This window comes from Sylvia atricapilla, chromosome 1 (assembly GCF_009819655.1).
Source record: "Sylvia atricapilla isolate bSylAtr1 chromosome 1, bSylAtr1.pri, whole genome shotgun sequence".
Taxonomy (NCBI): domain Eukaryota; kingdom Metazoa; phylum Chordata; class Aves; order Passeriformes; family Sylviidae; genus Sylvia; species Sylvia atricapilla.
The window spans coordinates 48,978,301-48,996,689 of record NC_089140.1 but is presented as its reverse complement, the minus strand read 5'-3'; the positions used below and the strand labels follow the sequence as shown (position 1 = coordinate 48,996,689).

General features: G+C 39.6%; 1 protein-coding gene across 12 annotated transcripts in view; it reads left to right on the top strand.

The window, feature by feature from the left end:
• The window catches only part of ARPP21 (cAMP regulated phosphoprotein 21), a 141,949-nt gene that overhangs the window by 57,327 nt on the left and 66,233 nt on the right, over positions 1-18,389 (top strand). For 8 of the 12 annotated variants that reach the window (XM_066322140.1, XM_066322158.1, XM_066322109.1 and 5 more), the window contains 4 exons: positions 7,502-7,610; positions 9,409-9,510; positions 15,883-15,920; positions 17,990-18,049. In XM_066322140.1, coding sequence (XP_066178237.1) covers positions 7,502-7,610; positions 9,409-9,510; positions 15,883-15,920; positions 17,990-18,049 — 309 coding nt within the window. The remainder of the gene's footprint in view (positions 1-7,501; positions 7,611-9,408; positions 9,511-15,882; positions 15,921-17,989; positions 18,050-18,389) is intronic. The other 4 variants (XM_066322166.1, XM_066322186.1, XM_066322178.1 and 1 more) reach the window with 4 other exon arrangements.

Here is an 18,389-nt window from a genome sequence, read left to right as displayed (position 1 = left end):
AAAAGATTCCTGTAGCATCTTGATGGACGGGCAAAGGTGACTGATAAAATCTGATAGTCACTGAAGGAAAAATACTTCCATGAAGCATTCCTGCTTCTTTTTTTAAGTCCTGCCAGACTTATTTGCAACTCCAATTAGAGGGGAAGAATGCCTGTGAAAATAACTTGTGATTTTCGACATCCGTGTTTAATAATTGCTGAACATGGTTAGAGACCAGCTGCTGTTCTGAGAAAAAGTAATAATATATGGTCTTATACTGGGGAAAATATAGCATTTGGTTTTTGCAGATTTTTCCCCCCTGTGCTACAGAGAAGGTGGCACCTTGAAGAACCGTCTTGTACAGGATTGATTTTTCTTTTATAGCTTTTAATGTGCTTTTGCCATCATAACAGAAGTTCTTAGTGACTCATATGATAAAAGCAGCAATCTGTTAATGAGGCATTTACCTTCAAATGCTTGCAATGCCATATTGAGTGGTTTTAAGTATTAAGTTGTGATAATATGACTGTACTGTACTTTAACGATTATCTATATTTAAATTACCATTCTAGCTTTTTTAAACCATGTTTTAGCATCCATCACCCCCTAAATTCATGAAACGTATTTGAAAGGTGTAATTTTGGGCCCTCATTCTTGAAAAATGTAGTTCTGATAGAATTTAATCCACTTTATTTAATTTGATGGACTGGAATTCTGCCTTTTTCACTAAGCTGGGTGATGAACCTTTTGACAGTGATGATATTTGCTTCCAAGTTCTGTAAATTCTCTAACTCTGAGAGTATGTTCCTGTGCCTCCATGATCAAAATAGGCATTTGTACTGCAGATAATAGAGTTTTCTCAAGATGTAAAGCAAAGAGACGATAATGCTTGCATAGTTTTACTAGGGTAGTAATGCAGGACCCTAGGAGAGCCTTCAGCCTAAAACCATAAAAAGACACAGCAGGCAGATAGAGTAGATACTCAGAAACTAGCACAGCAGAAAAGGCCACCATTCTGTGTCACAGCATGCCTTCAAAATAGAGGCCAATGTGATGTTGGACTGAGCAGTCAGTTTAGTTAAAGTGACAAGTGTAAAAAACAAAAAAAAAACACTGTTCAAACATCAGAACATCTGCATAAGAGTGCCCCAAATCTTCACAACTTATTTGAATCCTGTCTGCAGTAGCAGCTCTCTCCAGCTCTTGCTATTCTATGGCTCTCTTCATGGCATCCTTCTATAAGATCCTTTTTGTCAGCTATTCATTTTGTTTGCCAGATGGTGATTCTGAGAGTACCCTGGGTGGTGTTTCTTCCCATTCCTAGGCCCATTACCCTACCTATTCTTTTTTCTTGTTGCCATTCATTCAGGAGAGGAATATTAACATAGTATATGTAGTATGCATTAAATGAACATTGCATTGCAAATGCAAAGTTCAATTTTTTGGGCTCCTGCCCCATGCCAGTGATGGGGCCAGTTCCTCTCTTGAACTTGCCTTCCTATTTGGAGTTCTTTCAGACAGCTACTTGGCTATTACCTGTGAGACTTTCGCAGATGACATGCATAAGTGCTAGATTTTTTAACTGCATCAGTCATTGTAATGGCAAACCCATCTTTTCCACACATGGTGAGGCTGCTGCTTCTTTTGAAAGGCATCTTGCAACAGCCTGTGTGCTGCAGGGCTGTGAGAAACATATGCCTCGTAATAAAGATTTATGTGCTGTATAGAAGTCAGCCCTGACAATTCCAGTCTGTGAGCTGTGCTGATGCTGTGACTAAATCTTCAGAATTCTAGCATTCAAAGCTCATGCTTGTCTCTTTCCATTTGTCCTTTTGGTGTGGAGTCTGTGCTTCCTGACTCTTTGACAATTTTTTCAGAGCTAATTAACTTATTTTAAATGAGTGCAGCAGGTTTTTTCCCCTTAGTATTTAATTTCTTATCTCCCGTGCAAGTAGAGGTCTATGAAACTGCATTAGTTTGCTTGGCAGACTCAAGGAAATGCCCTGCTCCTTCCTTAGTCTGTGCATCATAGTAGCTATTACCATTCTGCACTATGTTTTTAAAATCTGTAATTTGATTAAATAGTGAATACCTGGTTAAGGTAGTTAGGGCTTAGGGTTTTTCCATTACAACTTCCAAGGGCTGACTCAGAATCAAAAGCATTAAATGAACATGTAATGGGGAATTCTCCTTAAAGGGTCCATGTAAAAAATGTGCCTGAGGAATGAACTCTGTTTCCTGTCATCCAGAGATAAATTGAGAGGAACTCTACTGAAGTGAATGGAAGTAGCTCACATGAAAACCACTCTAATGATAGAAGAAAAAAAAATCATCTAGTACCATCAAAAAGCTGCGCTTTTTTTTTCCCTTTTTTTTTTTTTCCTTCCTGACACACAGAAATACTTTGTTACTTACTCCAGCTTTACCATTTCCAAAATATGTACTTAATTGTAAGGAATGAGTCCAGAAACTGCCTTTGGGGCCTTGCTTAAGTATGGACTGCCCATAGCTTTTAAGGAACTTTAACATCAGAAAGGAAAATGGTCAACTTATAAAAGAAAGAACAGACACAAAAACCATCTGAAAGGTACTGATGGAGATTTGTTCTGCTGTGGGTTTGTTACTATATAACTGTTTCACAAAATGGCAGCATGGTTAAGGATGGAAGGATTCTGGAAGTCATCATGTCCAATTCCTGGTCAAGCATTACCTCCTGGACCCAGCTGCCCAAGATCATTTCCAGGACCATCCCTAGGATGGAGACGCCACCACCTGTCTGGGCAGCCTGTTACAGTGTTTGGTCACCCTCACAATGAAATAATCCCAAGCACAGAAATAAGAAACGTCACCCTTATCTTGAATTGACCGTTACAGTATTCGCCAACACAAAAATGAGGTGAAAGGTTAGACATGATTGTTGGCTGCCTGGGAAGGAGCACAGCCACAAGAAAGGGAGACACAGTATTGCCCTGGGATTTTACCTAGGTACTTTCCCCAAGTCTGGACCTGATATTGCACACAAGTATGTTGAAGTGCTCCTGAACCAGGGAAAAACATTGGATTGTGGGGTTAGTGATGCCTGCTACATGCTGTGTCTGGCCTTTGGTTAAACTGATAACTTGACAAAAAGTGATCTCTTTTTACTGTGTAGGGAAAAAAAAAAGAGATTAAGAAATGGTATAAAGTGATGGGGGCAGACTGTGCAGACATTTGCAGATGCTTAGAGAGGTTTGAGAATCTTGAAATGGTGGTGAAATGTTTGGGTGCTGCAGGACAGCTACTGAAGTTGGTTACGTGGAGATATCCTGTTGGTGCCTACCTGAATATCATGGTGCCACCTTTCTGGGCAGAATGGAGAGGACAGGCTGTCCTGGTTGCTCAAAGGGCCTGTGCTTTCTGGCCAATCTGGCAGTGTGAAGGGCACTGCCTACCTGCCTGAGGATGCACTAAGTTACTTCAGGTCCAATCTCTGTAAAGCATTTGTAGTGCCTGATTGAAAGCTTTACAGGGAAGGAAGAAATCTGTTCTGAATTTTGTTCAGAACCACACTGGCAGAAAAGTGACTAAGCTACCTGACATCTGTGAGGAAATATGAAATGAACTCATACGCAGTTGTGGTCTTGTGAAGTTGCATTTTCTGGGCACAGATGTTTTCCTTCCACCCAAATTGTCAAGCAATAAAAATTTGAATGATCAAAAGGTTATATTAGATAAAACCAAAACAAAAAAAGTCACACCAGACTTCACATATTTTTAGCCTTATGTGCTTTCCGCCTCCCTTTGTGTTGGTTTCTGAGCCTTTAAGGTATAACTGGGTCATACTTTTTGGTTTTCTCAGAGTCCTCAAAATCCTATTGATTTAAAAGGCACTCTCTGCTTAAACTTCTTTTTCTAGAGTAGAAATTCTTCGAGAATTAGCTTTGAGATTCTCAAGTGATGCACTAATTCTATGGAGAGTAAATGAAATACTGAATGGGCTTAATTAAATCCTGTCTTACAGGTAGACAGCATTGCTTGTAGACAAATATCTGCATGTCTTTTTTCTTGCACATGGCTCTTACCAAGTAGATGGGCGTGCTATTACCTGTGGTCAATCTGCAAGTGTAGTAGAGGTATTGTAGGTTGATTTGTGTGTGATGTATAATTTTTTGGAAGATCCCTAAATACTGAAGAGTACTTGAGTAAGTGATAATGCCTTCAGAAGTTCTCAGTGTCTCGTCAAAGAAGCTGTGCAAGTCCCATTTTTAAAATTATGCAAAATTATTTTTGGGAATTTGAAGACATAATTTAACTATCCAGTGTGGTAATAGTGAAGAGGTTCCTGATTTTTAATGGGTTTTTAGTAATAATAATAATAATTGTAAACCTTGCTTTCACTTCAGTAAGAACTTAATTCATGCCATACTAAAAGTAATGTTAATAAATTCACTCCCTTACATGCATGAACACAATCTGATTTATTGTGCTGACTACTAGTGGCAGTATCAGCTAAAAAAGCTCAGAAGAGTAAATGATTGTTATTAATTTAGGATTCACATGAGATTAATTTGCTGCATCTGCTGGATTATTGTAATCATATGCTGTTAGTATATTGACACTACACTACATCTTACACAAAATTGTGTATTATTTTCTTCATTTTTAAGCAATAGATTCACCTGCAAATTCATAAGCTAACAGATTTCCTGAGAATAACCACAATGTCTTTGGTTCCTTACAGCAAATGCATCATGCTGTTACAGGGAATCTTAAAGCTGGGAATGTGGAGTTTACACTGGCTTCCATCAGTGGGGCAGATACAAACCTTTTCAGAGTCAACCTGTTCTCTACCCAAGTGATTCAGAACATTTGGTTTCACTTACTGGTTTTAAACATTGTTTGCCATCTATATCCCCCCACTATTTTTTGCAATAAGTGTTAAAAAAGAAAATGCAGTAGACAGTATTAATGAGAAAAACACAAGCACATGCGGGAATATCTTCTGCAAAATAGTTTACATTTCTTTTTACTGGTGATTTGCAATGTTTGAGGGAGGCCTGCAGGTTGGTGTACCTGAGGACAATTGTTGATGTGGTATCCTAAATCTCAAGTGATGGTCTTCCCTCATTAGCTCAGTTAGTTAGAGCAAGGGGCTAATATCATCCCTTTGAACTGAGTTGGTTGTGCTCTTGGCGACCTTGCTGGTAACAGTGGCCCAGAGCTTCCGGGATGGCTGAGAGGGCTGGACCTTCTCATGGTGCTGAAGGTACCTTGCACATCTGCAGAGTCTCTCTGTCCATGCAAATTTCTTTTCACAAGTGGAGATAGATCACCTACTGGGCTTGTAGATTAATTTTGTTAACAGGCACATAATGAATCATTAATTTTGACTTGTGGTTTGATCTTATAGTTTTTCCTTTCCTCTTATGAAAAATAGAAACATTTTATAAATAGTGAATGAAATTGGGATTTAAAATTACTGTGAAGTATGAAAATCATGGTATTGTTTAAATAAGCTAGTAATTAGAGGAGGCATATTTTCAAAATTTTTTCAAGCTTTTTTCTCTAATTTTTTTCTCTCTAATGACTTTTTTCCCTGAATTTTAAAATGTAATTGATTTATTTTTCTTTGCATATAGTTTATTAGATGCTCAGTAGGTAATTTACAACTTTAAATTTTACACGGATGGTACAACTGCAGAAACTTTGTGCTTTAAGATGTAAAACCAGGAAAATAACAATTCTCAGATAGTTCTGTGAAAGCACAATATTTGAGTGAATGAATCTTCATTTTTGACTGCGCAGACATAATGCTTATTGACGGGAGCAAAGAGAGAACAAGCCATCTAGCAATCCAAAGATGGGGCTTTGTAGCATTTCTGTTTATGAGGAAACATAATGAATGACCCATTAGATTATGAAAGTACTATGCAGAGACCCAGGGGCCTCTGGGCTTTTCCTAAAGAGGGCTAGTAGGGCATCCAGAGAATCTAGGGCTCTATAGCTGTGGATGGTGGTCAGAGATTTCTTGAATTGTCAAAATCCGTGGAAATCGGGATAGTGTGTTTTGTTGCTTTGTCACAAAAATGCAAATTGTGACCAGAAGTGGAAGTGCTCAAAATTCATACAGAAAGCAGAATAGCTGGTGTGTCTTACTGTGGAATTTCTTACAGTTTATTACAAATGTTTCCTGTATATCTGACAATGAATTGTTATGGACTGCAATTATGGTGTGAATATATGCTGTATTTTGATTTGAAATCCATAACACTGTAACAACAAAATGGTTGCTGATCTATGCATCTGATTTCATTTTCTGTTGTGAAATAAGATGAAGCTGAGAGGGTTTTTTTTAACGTTTGTAGAGGACTCTTATTTGCAAAAGTACTGACTTCTTTAAATTCTGCCCTTTGGGTTCTTCATCACTGCTTCTGTTGATGTCAGTGGAAGCTTGGTGTCTTGTTTGTGTAGGTATCTAGACGTGAGCATCTCCTACCACCACTGCTGTTGGCAGCTCTTTCAGCACTGAGCACAAGGCTTGTGTTCCCTGACAAGTCTCACAATGTATTACTGCTTTTAAAACACAGTTTGAGAAGTAATAACACCTCATTCAGGTGATAGCAGCATATGAAAATATGAGCTCAGTCCTTGAGGCCGTTGGTCACCCTACTGATGGGGTTGGGCTTAAGACACTGTAGGCTTAAACACTGCAAGTTTGAAACATTACCACTCTGGGAGTGGTGCAGGCTGGAGCATTATTTATTGACAGCTACAAGGCATTAGCAGTGACCAACTTGGCCGCAAAAGTTGCTTCTTTAAGTTCTCTTTTTTGCATAATGTGAGGTTGATATAAAATACTGCTTTTTGTGCAAGGTGAGAACATGGAACGGCATCCTAACAGCTTATAAACCTGAAACTGTTGAGTCAAAACTGTGGGTTTGGCTTTTAAAATAAATAAATAAATAAATAAATAAATGAGCTTAAATCAGTGAACTAATTGGTGCTCCATGATTGTTCTGCAGTATTTTTCCCATTAATGGTGATGAAATAAAATTTTGTTTAAGCAAAACATCATCAGTCCCTCCTTTTACTGGTTTTGTTTATGAGGAATGAGGAAACTCTTGGGTGTCTGGTTTTGGCTTTGTGTTTTTTAAGATTTTTACCAGTTTTTCATTGCTTTTCAAGATGGATAGGCTTCACTAAGTGGCAGTGTTGCCGGTGATCCCAGCTACTGAAGGAAGCAAATTAACATACAGTATGGTAATTTGTTTTCCCTGTCCTTCAGTCACAGTGAGGAGAATCTAAATATTTCAGTGACTGAGACTTTGGATTCCCATTCCTTGCTACACAACAACAAAAGCTATTTATAGCAATAACAGTTAGCAGCAATACAGCAGCCTCAGACAGCTATAGGCAGCATCTCATAAATGTTAACTGCTTTTGCACTGAATGCCTCTGTGAAAACAAAGAGAACTGAGAAATAAAGATCAAAGCAAAACCAAAAGAAAGATTTTTTTATTGCTATGTTTTACTTTGCTGGCAGACCAGAGCAAAGGTTTTCTGAACATTTAAAAGATGAAAAAGGTGAAGAATCCCAGAAGCGATTTATCTTGAAGCGAGATAACTCTAGTATTGATAAAGAAGACAATCAGGTTGGTTCTCGGTTCGAGAGTTGCTGAAATTTGTTCTGTTTTTTGAAGGTGGGCTGACTGATGTTATTGTTGTTCTTTTGTTGTTGCTCTCCTCCCCTGCCCTCCTGCCCGTCCCTGCCTCCTTTGGCACACATGCCACCACAGGTGGCACCAAGCCACAGGGTGGTCGCTTCAGCTGTGGCAGTGTGTGGGTTTGCATGGGTGGTTTGCTTGGCGCAGGACTTGCTGCATGCCCACGGGAGGGGGAATGCCGCTGGCTCTGGGCTGCGTGGAAGGCTGTGTCAGTCGCATTCCTCAATGTCTTGCCCTAACTATGGCAGTTGTTACGCTCCCTGTAGCTGCCTTCTTCCGCTGTACGCATTCAGAGTTGGATTTCAGTATGAACCAGTGATGAACTGATGTAGCCCAAAACAAAGGAGAGAGGGAAAAAAGTGTTTAAAAAAAAAAAAATAAAAGCCCCAAAGATGTGATGGTGAGGCCAGGTTGATTTTTTTTTTTTTAACCATCCTAAATTAAGTTTTAGCCAAAAATAAATGAGGTTCATCTTTTACTTCCCCTCCTCCTCCTCCTGTGCCCTCACTACCTTTTACTGTCTGTGTAACTTACTTGCTTGTGCATGTACTGTGGCAGACGTTCCCCCTGTGTTGCCTGTGCCATAACACTACCTTAACTTAGGTGAGCTTGATGGAGTAGGGGAGTGCCAGGGAAACGTGTGTGTTTGTGCTGCCTTTAAAAGCGCGTGTTGTGCTGTTTCAATCCAGTGCAAGCTGTGTATGTGGAATAGATTAACAAAAAAAATCTGAAACTGTTATGATGTGATATGCTTTTATGAGAAAATTCTCCCAGGTAAGAGGACAGCATCTGCTTTCTTTGCTAGGGTTATATTTATGGAGGAACCAACCAGTTGGTTCCTCTTGTTGCCCCTTCCCTTCATGTTTTCAGCGAAGGACTGATTTTTTTCTTTCCTTTTTTCACCCCCTTTTCCTTGACTTTCAGTTGTACGTGGCAGCCTTGCCATTGTGCTGCATCTGAGTTGGCATTGAAAACAAAACCAAGCAATTTCAGGGTGTGGTGACCATGGGGATCGGATCAATCAAAGGAAAACAGCATCACCTATCTCATCTGGTGCTGGGGTGCAGAGGGAGAAGGACCAGTCCTTGAAACCCACTTGTCAATGAACCATTTTTCAATGGGGCTTGTCTCCTCTCCTCCTTCCTGTGGCACAGCCATTTCCCACACTGTGGTTTACCAAGAGGCAAAAATGGCCCTTCTTTTCTCAGCAAAACTTCAGTAGAGAGTTCCATACGGTGTGAAAATGGTTAAAACTGTTGTGCTGAATATCTGGGACTTCTTGCACACACAGACGTCGTGGGTTTCTTCTAGGGTGTACAGTTTAGCTCTTGCAGCCTAGTTACCCTCTTTCTTCCTTGATTTCTTAGGTAGCCCACCTCTGCCTGCCCTCCTGCTCCCTCAGCTGATAGGAGAAGCAAGAAATGTTAGCAGCTGAGAACAATGGCACTTAGGCCTGGGGTGAGAACACCCAATTTTTGGATGGCGGGTCCACAAAAGCTGTGCAGAAAGCCTCCTTTTGGTCACCTGCTCTATGAACCTGTGTGCAGTATCTAACTGGAAATCCTCCAGCACCCAGTCTTGCAGGGTTCTTTGTGCAGGAACGACAGCTATCATTTTCGTGCTTCATTTGTTTAAGTGAACATTTATTATTCTCAGCTGACACTTACTTAATGGCAGTTTTTAACAGCTCAACTTATATAACCCTCCTGGTTTTCTTTCTGCTCAGCAAAACAGAATTCTTCCATTTAGAGATGACAGACGAAGTAAATCAATTGAAGAGAGAGAAGAGGAGTATCAGAGAGTGAGGGAGAGAATATTTGCACAAGATGTGAGTAGTTATTTTAATTGCCTCTTTAGTGCCATACCTTCGCCGGTAGTCAGACAGTTTTGCCCCTCTGCTACAACAACTGTGCAGCTGGACTTCCCCTGACAGGGAAAGCAGATTGGCACAGAGGGTCTCAGAGGAGGTTTGGAGGTTGACTTCTGGAGACTGAGGTGATCAGAGTTGCAGGGAGAAGGGTAGAGGAGAGATCAGCATGTTGTCTGAGGAGTGCCTATCCTATTTCTCTTTGAATATTCATATTCAAATGGCCTAGGTTTGCTTCTTTTTTCTTTCTCTTTTGCTAGCCAAAGAGCAGTGATTTAAGTGGACACTCTCAATAATTTCAAATAGCTGTGTTATTTTATATTTCTTTCATGGTGGATCAAATCTTTATAAGTGTCCTTCTGCCAAGACTCATCATGGCTTTTGGTTTTTTGGGCCAGTACTGTAGCATCAAGACACTGAGAACAAAGAAAGGGCAGAGGTTAAGCATGGAGTTGCATCATTTTTTTTGAAATGTCTGATTAAAGAACTGTACTTCTACCATCAGAAAGAGTCAGTCATGCTGTTGATGATTATATTCTGCAAGGAATACAGTGAAGCAGATATTAAAATTCTTGCCCTTTACAAAAAAATCAGAACTTGCATGACAAGGTATATTGCTAAGTAAAATACCCAAATCTGAAACATCTGTGAGTAATACCTGATGTTCCTGAAAGAAAGAAGAAAAACACAATTTGCTATAATACTGTAATGATGAAGTAATAAAAGGAGAAAAAGTAAAAGAAAAGTCAGGATTTAAATGTTTTATCTCATATCTCAGTGGGAGTTCTGTCATTGCCATTTTGGAGGAATATGGGAATAAATGTAATTAAAACTATTTTTGAAAATCGTATTGGGTAGTGTCCTTTTAAATTAAAGCTGTTCATATGCTGCAGGGCTAATAGTACTGTTATCTGGTTTAAAAATTGCACATGTCCAAGTTGGGGTTTTTTTTGGCAGAATATACTGTGTAGTTGTAAGGTGTGTGTTGTCTCACTTCTTAGTAAATAGTAAATACATCTAAATGTTTCTAGCCTCACTTTTTTCTTGGCTGAGATGATTCCAGTAAAAGCAGAGGCCCTTCAGTTTCTGTTTTGCTTTCAGCATGTTGGTCTGATGTAAATACTGTCACAGGCCATACATGGTGGAATTGCCAAGTTGTTCAAAAGCTGCAAAAGCCTCTTTACAACAAGTTTCTTATATGAAATGTAAGAGGTTTTGGCACATTACAAAAGAGCTTGTGCAAAACCAAAAAATCTTTGTGTTTTGAAGAAGAATTCAGATAAGGCAAAATGTTAAAATTTACCAAATAGAAAGTTATTACCAAAATAGTCCAGTTTCTATCACAAGCTGCAGCTAGAAATGCCAGGCTGGGAAACAGAGGTAGCTGGAAAAGTGTGCCGAAAGTATCTCCATAGTACATTGCTGCTGTTACCTTTAGATATTTGAGTTCTAAAAACAGGCAAATGGTGAGCATTTGAATTGCCCACAGCAGGAGGCTGTTGTGGTTCGTTGGGTTATCATTTTCAAGTGGCAGGACCTAAGTAAAAGTATGCTTTGTGGCAGACATTTTACATAAAATTGGGAGGGAGCATTTTTAAAGATCAGCAATGTTAGATATCTCTCCCTCTCTCTCTCATATCCACTCTTTGCTCTCTCTCTCTCTGCTATTACAGGCGTTAGTGAGCATCATAGTGCAGTGAATTTCAGCAAGCTGTATGTTTAATGTTAACAGCAATCAGTGTTTTAGCTGAGCTTTTTTGGGTGGAGCACCCCTTGCCAGATGCAAGGTGTTTTTAGGATGATGCCAGTGGTTGTGGTGGTGGACAATGTATTTTTTCAATTTTAGGAAAGAGAGAAATGGCTTCCTGTTATAGATAGTCACTTACTGCATGTAAGACTGTGAAGTTTTAAGTCCCTCTGCAGTCATTAATTAATCCAATTCTCCCCAGGTTTGTGTGAGGTAGATACCTAAACCTTGTTACTCTGCAAATTACAGATATAAAGAGTCAAAGATGGATTAATCATGCGGTATTTATATTACCTCTGTACTGTTTACACTGCTGTAGTCAAGCCTCTATCAGTGCCTTGCTTATGAATCTTAGCCAATGGATCACAGATACATCACTTCTAATTAGAGCATGCATGAAGAGAGCTTGCATGGGAGGTCTTCAAAGGGCGGCCACGAAGGTCAAGAGTACTGTCGTAACTTGTTGCATCCAGCAACATCCCCCGCCCCCCAGCATGTTTGAGGTACCCAAAACACTTTAGACCACAGCCCAAGAGTCAGAACGTTAAACAAAATTTATGAGGAAAAGGCAGTCTAGTTGCAGGGGCAAAAAATTCCATGCATGTTTCAAGGGCTGTGAAAAATGTCTTAACCTGTATCCCACATACCACTATAAACCTTGCCTGTCCTTCCTTTGATCTTGCAGTACTCAGTGCACCAGATCTCTTCATTTCCAGTTGGGAAGGTTTTAAGAAAAGAAGTATGTTCATGAGTGATGCCATCATTATGATAGTCTTTATGATGATTACTCTGGTATTAGTCAATTTAAATTATGCTTTCTGGCAAGTTTTCCATCTGCTGTGTTGGCTATCACAAATTTTGACAGGGAGAGCTAGAAGTTTTAATGACTCCAATCTCAGTAAGTGGAAGGGATTGAGAAGCATGTTAGTTTGATATTTTAATAAAAGGATTGGTAAAGAAATAAATAGTTAATAAACATGATTATTCCAGCTCACTGAAATAAGAACTGCAAAGTGCACCTCAAATTTTTCAGGCTGCTAACAGGAAAAAAAGTGCAGACTGAGTCCTCTTATGTTGAAAACTGTTTTCAAGGTTTTTTTTTTTTTAAATTGCAAAACTTAAAACCTTCTTTTTAGAACATGTTTTTATTGGAAACTTAGTTTTAAAACATTTTGTGAATTTATAGCCAAGTACAGTGGAGCAGAGGATCTGCACTGTCAGGGTCTTACATCTTGCAGAAAACTTCCTTGTGTGAACTGCTTCAGTTGCGTTTGGAAAGTTGAAAAGTTACTGTCCAAGAAACACAAAGAACAACATACAGGAATAAAAAAAGTTGTTATTTCCCTTTGCGTAGATTTAACAGAGAATCCCAAATGCATGCATAAATGATAAATGATGTTTGCCTCGTAAGCATGCAGAAAATTGATTCTAAAGACTAGCAATCAAATTACATGGGGGAAATTTCATTCTTCAAGGTCAGCACAATGTATAACCTCATGAGCCAGAGTCACGCTAGGGCCATTCAGTGTTCATAAATGGCCACGTTCTCTGGGAATCATTCTGTATTCACTGAAAAATAGAGATGTCTTCTTACTTACGCAAATGCAAGAATTGCCAGTGATACACATGGAACTTATTACAGGAAATACACCATGCTGTTTATTTTCTGTTGTCAACTGTAGTGGCTATTTTTCACCAAGGAGTATATGCTGAAGAACCAGATACTTTAGGTACAGTAAGCCATGATTCCTCTAGTTGAGAAAACTCAGAGAATCTTTATCAGTCTCTGACTAAAGAGAGAAACAAAAGAAATATCTGTAGACATGGCTTCAGCCTTTCTATCCCCCTAGTCTGAAAAGATCAGGAAGAAGAGGACTTAAAATGAATGAAAACAAATCAAAGGCACACTTCGTGCTGGCCACCATAAACCTGCAGATACTAAAACTCCTGTACTGGTGTACAGAGACTTTCTTTGTGCCTGCAGATCAAATGACAAGCATTAGTTGGAAGCCTGAGATCTATCACATCTTGTTAACTGTCATGAAAATGATTACCTGATGGTATCCACTGCAGGATATTGCTGCATGTTAATAGTTATCTGCGTGCTAATGTAATTAAAATCAAGAGCAGCAGCTCCCAGTATATCTAATGCACTGGCAGAACTGATGCACATTTTCCAGTTGAGACTTTAAAAGGTTCTTGGAAATTGGAAAAGTGGAATACTCATTTCATAAATAACAATTAGTCATAAATAGCGCCCTAATGGAAATCTTGCATGCAGAAATCTCCAAGAACACTAACTTGTAGGTAATCTCTACATAAATTTTTTTATCTGGTAGGTTTGTTACCGGTATGTTTAAAGGGAAAAACAAGAGTCAAGTGTTTTAAAGGATGTTTTGACAACAGCTGTGCTGGGTGTTTAAGCTTTCCTGGAGCTTTAAATTGAGCACTGTTGATGATACATCAAGAAAGTGAGTCCTGACCTTGTAGCTAAATTTCTGTCCAGAGCTGCTTAACCATTTGATTTTTAACAGTAAGAACAAAATAATAACAAACTGCCTGTCTTCTCTGCCTCTCAGCCTCACACATGCACTGAAGAATAACTTCCAGTGATTGTGTGGCACTGTGCCAACATCATAGCCAAGAAGACAAATGGGAGTTTTTATGGACTCTGTTTAAAATCTATAATACACTTGGTAGTGGTTCCCATCAACACACTGAGAAGAAAGCAGACCTTTCTGCTTGTTTGATAAAATACAAATTCCAGATATTTATTCTGCTGTGTGCTCCAGTCTCTTAAAAACTTAAATAAAATAAAATAAATATAGACAGGTGCATTACAGGCCCTGTGCTTTTGCAGCTTTGCGGGTATCACAGTCCAGTACTCTGGTCTAGGCAAAAGCTTTTCTCTAAGAGTAGCTGTGATCCTTTGGAATGTGACTGCACAGAAGTCAGTACACACACGTCCATCATGAAGCTCGAGATGAAGACACGACCCCACAGCTGAGGTTGTACAAGCCCATGGGGTGATTTCAGTAAGCCTTTTGCTACTGCATAGTTAGACTATGCTGGAGTCTGCACATTTGGTAATGAAACCTAGTACCTGAGTAGAGTATATAAAATGAGAGAAGACACAGTGTTGTACAAAGGAGCCTAGTGATTTTAGGTGAAACAGTTTGTGTCTTTTCTCAGACTGGGGTAAAACCCCAGGTCTGCTGTAGAAGGTAGGAATTTGGTTTCTGGCAATGAAGAACTTGCTCCTGATTTCCTGAGGGTTTTTGCTAAGGAGAAATGTACTTGCCTCGATTCAACCCAGTGCCTTACAAATCGAGCAGGAGTGCAGGGTGGGAGCTTGCCTGGGAAACCCACAGAACTATCAAATGTTCCCTAATGTGGGTTCTGAGTGGGTGAATTGCACTCTAATGAGAAATCATATTGCCATCTCATTTCTTCCTTTTGTAGATTGATGGGGTAGCACTAGCTGTGGTGCTAAGGGAAAACTTTGTCCAGGCATCAGCTGTAGCATTAAGGATGAGCAGTGTATTGCTTCTGGTGTTGGCCAGCAATCTTTTGAATGGGTCATTAGCCTACACTTTCCAAAACAGAAATATCAAAAATCTCTACCTATCCCATACTGTTAAAATTTGACACAGTTAATGATGGCATTTTATTATTCTTTGGGCTGAGTCCTTTTGTTCCAGAAGTAATGGGCATGATCTCTGGTGCCCTCCTCCCTTTGCCTGCCTTTTGTTTAAATTCAGTGCAAGTGCTGACTGTTCTTTCTTCTGTACCTCATCGAGATATAATCCAGTGACAGCTATGAGGCATTTTGTGTAGCGAACATGAAATAGGAGGGAAATGAAAAAATCAAAGAGGGAGAATTATTCATGGGAAATTGAACACAGCTTCATTTCTCTGCATAAAAAATTAAGTAATTCTGAAAGAATTATACACTTGCCTATAGGATTTATTTCTTCTGAGCCCTTCACCTTTTTTGGGATCTAAGTCCTCTAGCAGAGAGTCTTCTTGCTATGATTGTTGTTAATATTATTATTAAGAAGGTTATTATCTTTTAATATCTCAGTTTCCCTCTCCAGCTGTAAAATGTGAAGTCACACACTATTTCTACTGCAGTATCTTCACTCCCTTTGAGGAACTTTGTCAATTCTGCATGCTTGCCTTCTGTTAGTCCTTTCTACCAACAACTCTGTGCTATCCTGCAGTTTTATTTTGAGGTGGTAGGCCAGACCAATAAAACCTTGTATTATGCAGGAAAAACATTTCTCCCCTTCAAATTGCCAGTATTTTGCACATAGTGCCTTCTTCAGATTTCTCAGCTGAGAAGTTTCAGTTCATTCCCAAACTGAGGCACCTCATCAGCAGTGTGTTGTAATGCATGGAATTTATTTTACTGGCCTGACCTTATTCTTGACCTTTTTTCCCCTCTTGTCTTCTGCAAATGCAAATGATGCATGAATTGAAATCCCCTTAAGCCTGAGCAGGGGAGTAATTCTAAAATCAAGGAAGAAATTGGAACAGCAGAGCATATCTAGAACGTCTGATACAATGCCTTTTTTATTTTTCAGTCAGTTTCCTCCCAGGAAAACCTTTTTGTGGAAAACAGGTAAAAATAGCTTTATTTTGTGTGTGTGTGTTAAACTGAGCTGTTTCTTTTATTTTTCTTGTCTATCTGTAGTTATGTAGTCATTTATCCTAATGTGAAGACCACTGAACAGATTTGCAGTCCATATTATTTGCAGTGGTTTTGTGCTTTAAGAAGGGGTAATAGAGCTTGCCTTGCAGTATGATATCTGAGCAGATAAAGTATTACTGCTGCTTTCCTGGGGCTTTTGCATTTCAGTTTAAAAAGCAGATTGTGGGAGAGAGGGGGAGCCATCTAAGCTTTCATTTCAAGTGACCATTCTTTCTCTGGAGTGCCTTTAGAATTTAACTTATTGATCTTTAAAAAGCACTCTAGCAGTGGCTGGATGATGGTATTTATGCAGCACCAGACTTGGGTGTCTGTTGTTTAACCTGCTCTCCTGTGGGACTGAGCAGCAGCATTAACATCACTTGTTGCTTGTGAAGGCTCACAAGTTCCACACAAGTTCCTGCTTGATTGCTGCAGTGTAGTAATGAGATGGTGATATTTGAGCTCACTGTTACTTTGCATTACTGCATGATGGTTCTTGTGAATGTTATTTTTGTTATGTTAAATCCACTCAAAGCAGAAGGGAAGAGGAAACTGTGTTTGAGATCTACAAAATATGAAGTGTTGGCTCCATAACAGCCATAAAGTAGCTCAACTGTATTGAAAATCTTAAAAATTGCGCACCTTTATGGCAGACAAGGATTTTAACCAAAAGTGGGAATTTAATTGGTGAATGTTTGAGCAGTGCTGACCCAAGTCTGTCCTGCACAGGTTTAAAAATCTGTTTATCACCCCCTTGAATAAGGGGAGGCTCTCTCACAGTATTTCGTTCTCTGTCCATACTTACATCTGTCAGATGCATTTATGGGTGAAGCTGTCCCCATAGAAAATGACTCCACAGTAATGGTACAAACCAGCTTTTCCGATGTACACTTCTGTAAGTGGAATGAGGGAAGGCCCTCAGGAGATCATTCCCACTGTCATCTAACCACCTCATATTCTGAGGAACAAGTGTGTTTCCTCAGCTGCTGCTTCTGTCATGACTATGGAAATATGTTTTATCAAAAAAATCAAAATTGCAACAGAGGAACCCATAAAGCAAAAAGTGGATGCTCCTATAAACCTATTTTCCCCTCTCAGGGGAGATTGGGGCAAGCAGGATGACACAATTGTTCACATGTCCAAATCAGCATGGAAAGCACTCAGAGGCTGTGCTGCCAAGGGTAGGGTGGGTACCTTTGTGGGATAAACCATGAACTCCTTAGCCAGGCCTCCCCTGGTTTATGCATTCAATCCCACACCTGTGTGCAGGAGAATGTGGTCAGTTCTGGTATCTGCACATGGTTTGCTGTCCTTGAACCCGGGAGCTGACTGACCAGCCCAGTGTGAGGATGCATACCCAAATGGAGACCAGTAAAAGGCCAGGTTGGAAATTGTCCTGCCTGCACTGTTGCTGTCCTAAGGGAGACTTCAGCTTCATTCTGCAGAACACTGCTTTTCCTTGCTGCATGTCCTACAGCCTTTGACAGGTGAATCACTTAAACTTGTACCTAGCTCTGTGCACATGAGCAATCCTGTTGATTGGCTGTGTTGAAAATTAGGTTTGTGTTTAAGTGCTTTGCCTTTCTTTTTTTGTCAGAGGATCTAGCATTTCTGAGCTGCAAAGACTGCCAAGCAACTTAGCAAGTACTTAAAATTATATATGCAGTATTTTGCTGGCATGAACTTTTTATGCTCTTATTAGGTGATGTTTTTATGAATTTTCCTTTGGATGTGGATTTATGGTTCCTTAGCTTCTGAAAATTATCTTGCTCTGTAACAGGAAATGGTGAATGGCCCTCAGCCTCCCTGGCTGATGTTTCTGATGTTCAGTTGACTGTGTACAGCTATGGGAGAGGGAGGAGGGGACAATTTTAGTCTTGGTTCTTTAAACTGAATCTAGCACAAAATGAAAAATGTATCTAGAAATGAAATAAAACTGTACAGATCAGATAAATTTGAATTAACGTGTTTTTAAGGTAATCTTTCTTTTCATTTTTCAGTAGGCTGTTGGAAGACAGTAGCATATGCAGTGATATGCATAAGAAAAGACAGCTGTTTAGGTTTGTATGAATTTTATTTAATATGTATTTCCCAGTGCATCCCACTTGTGATTCTATCTGTGTCCTTGCCAATGTACACCTTGACCTGTGTGGATATGTCAATTTTCTGGTTGGAAAGGAGCACAGAGAACAGACTTCTACCCCACTCTTCCCATGTTCTCTGAATGCAGAGGTAACAACAGGACCCTTTTCTTTGGTTCACTGCCTCAGGAACCACAAGAGATTTTCAGCTGCCTGGCTGTTCAGACTGTGACTGTTAGGGAGAGACTGGTGGTAGCTCATTTTTCCTCCAGCATTTATGACAGGCACGTTTCATAGACTAGTGCCCAGACTGACCTTT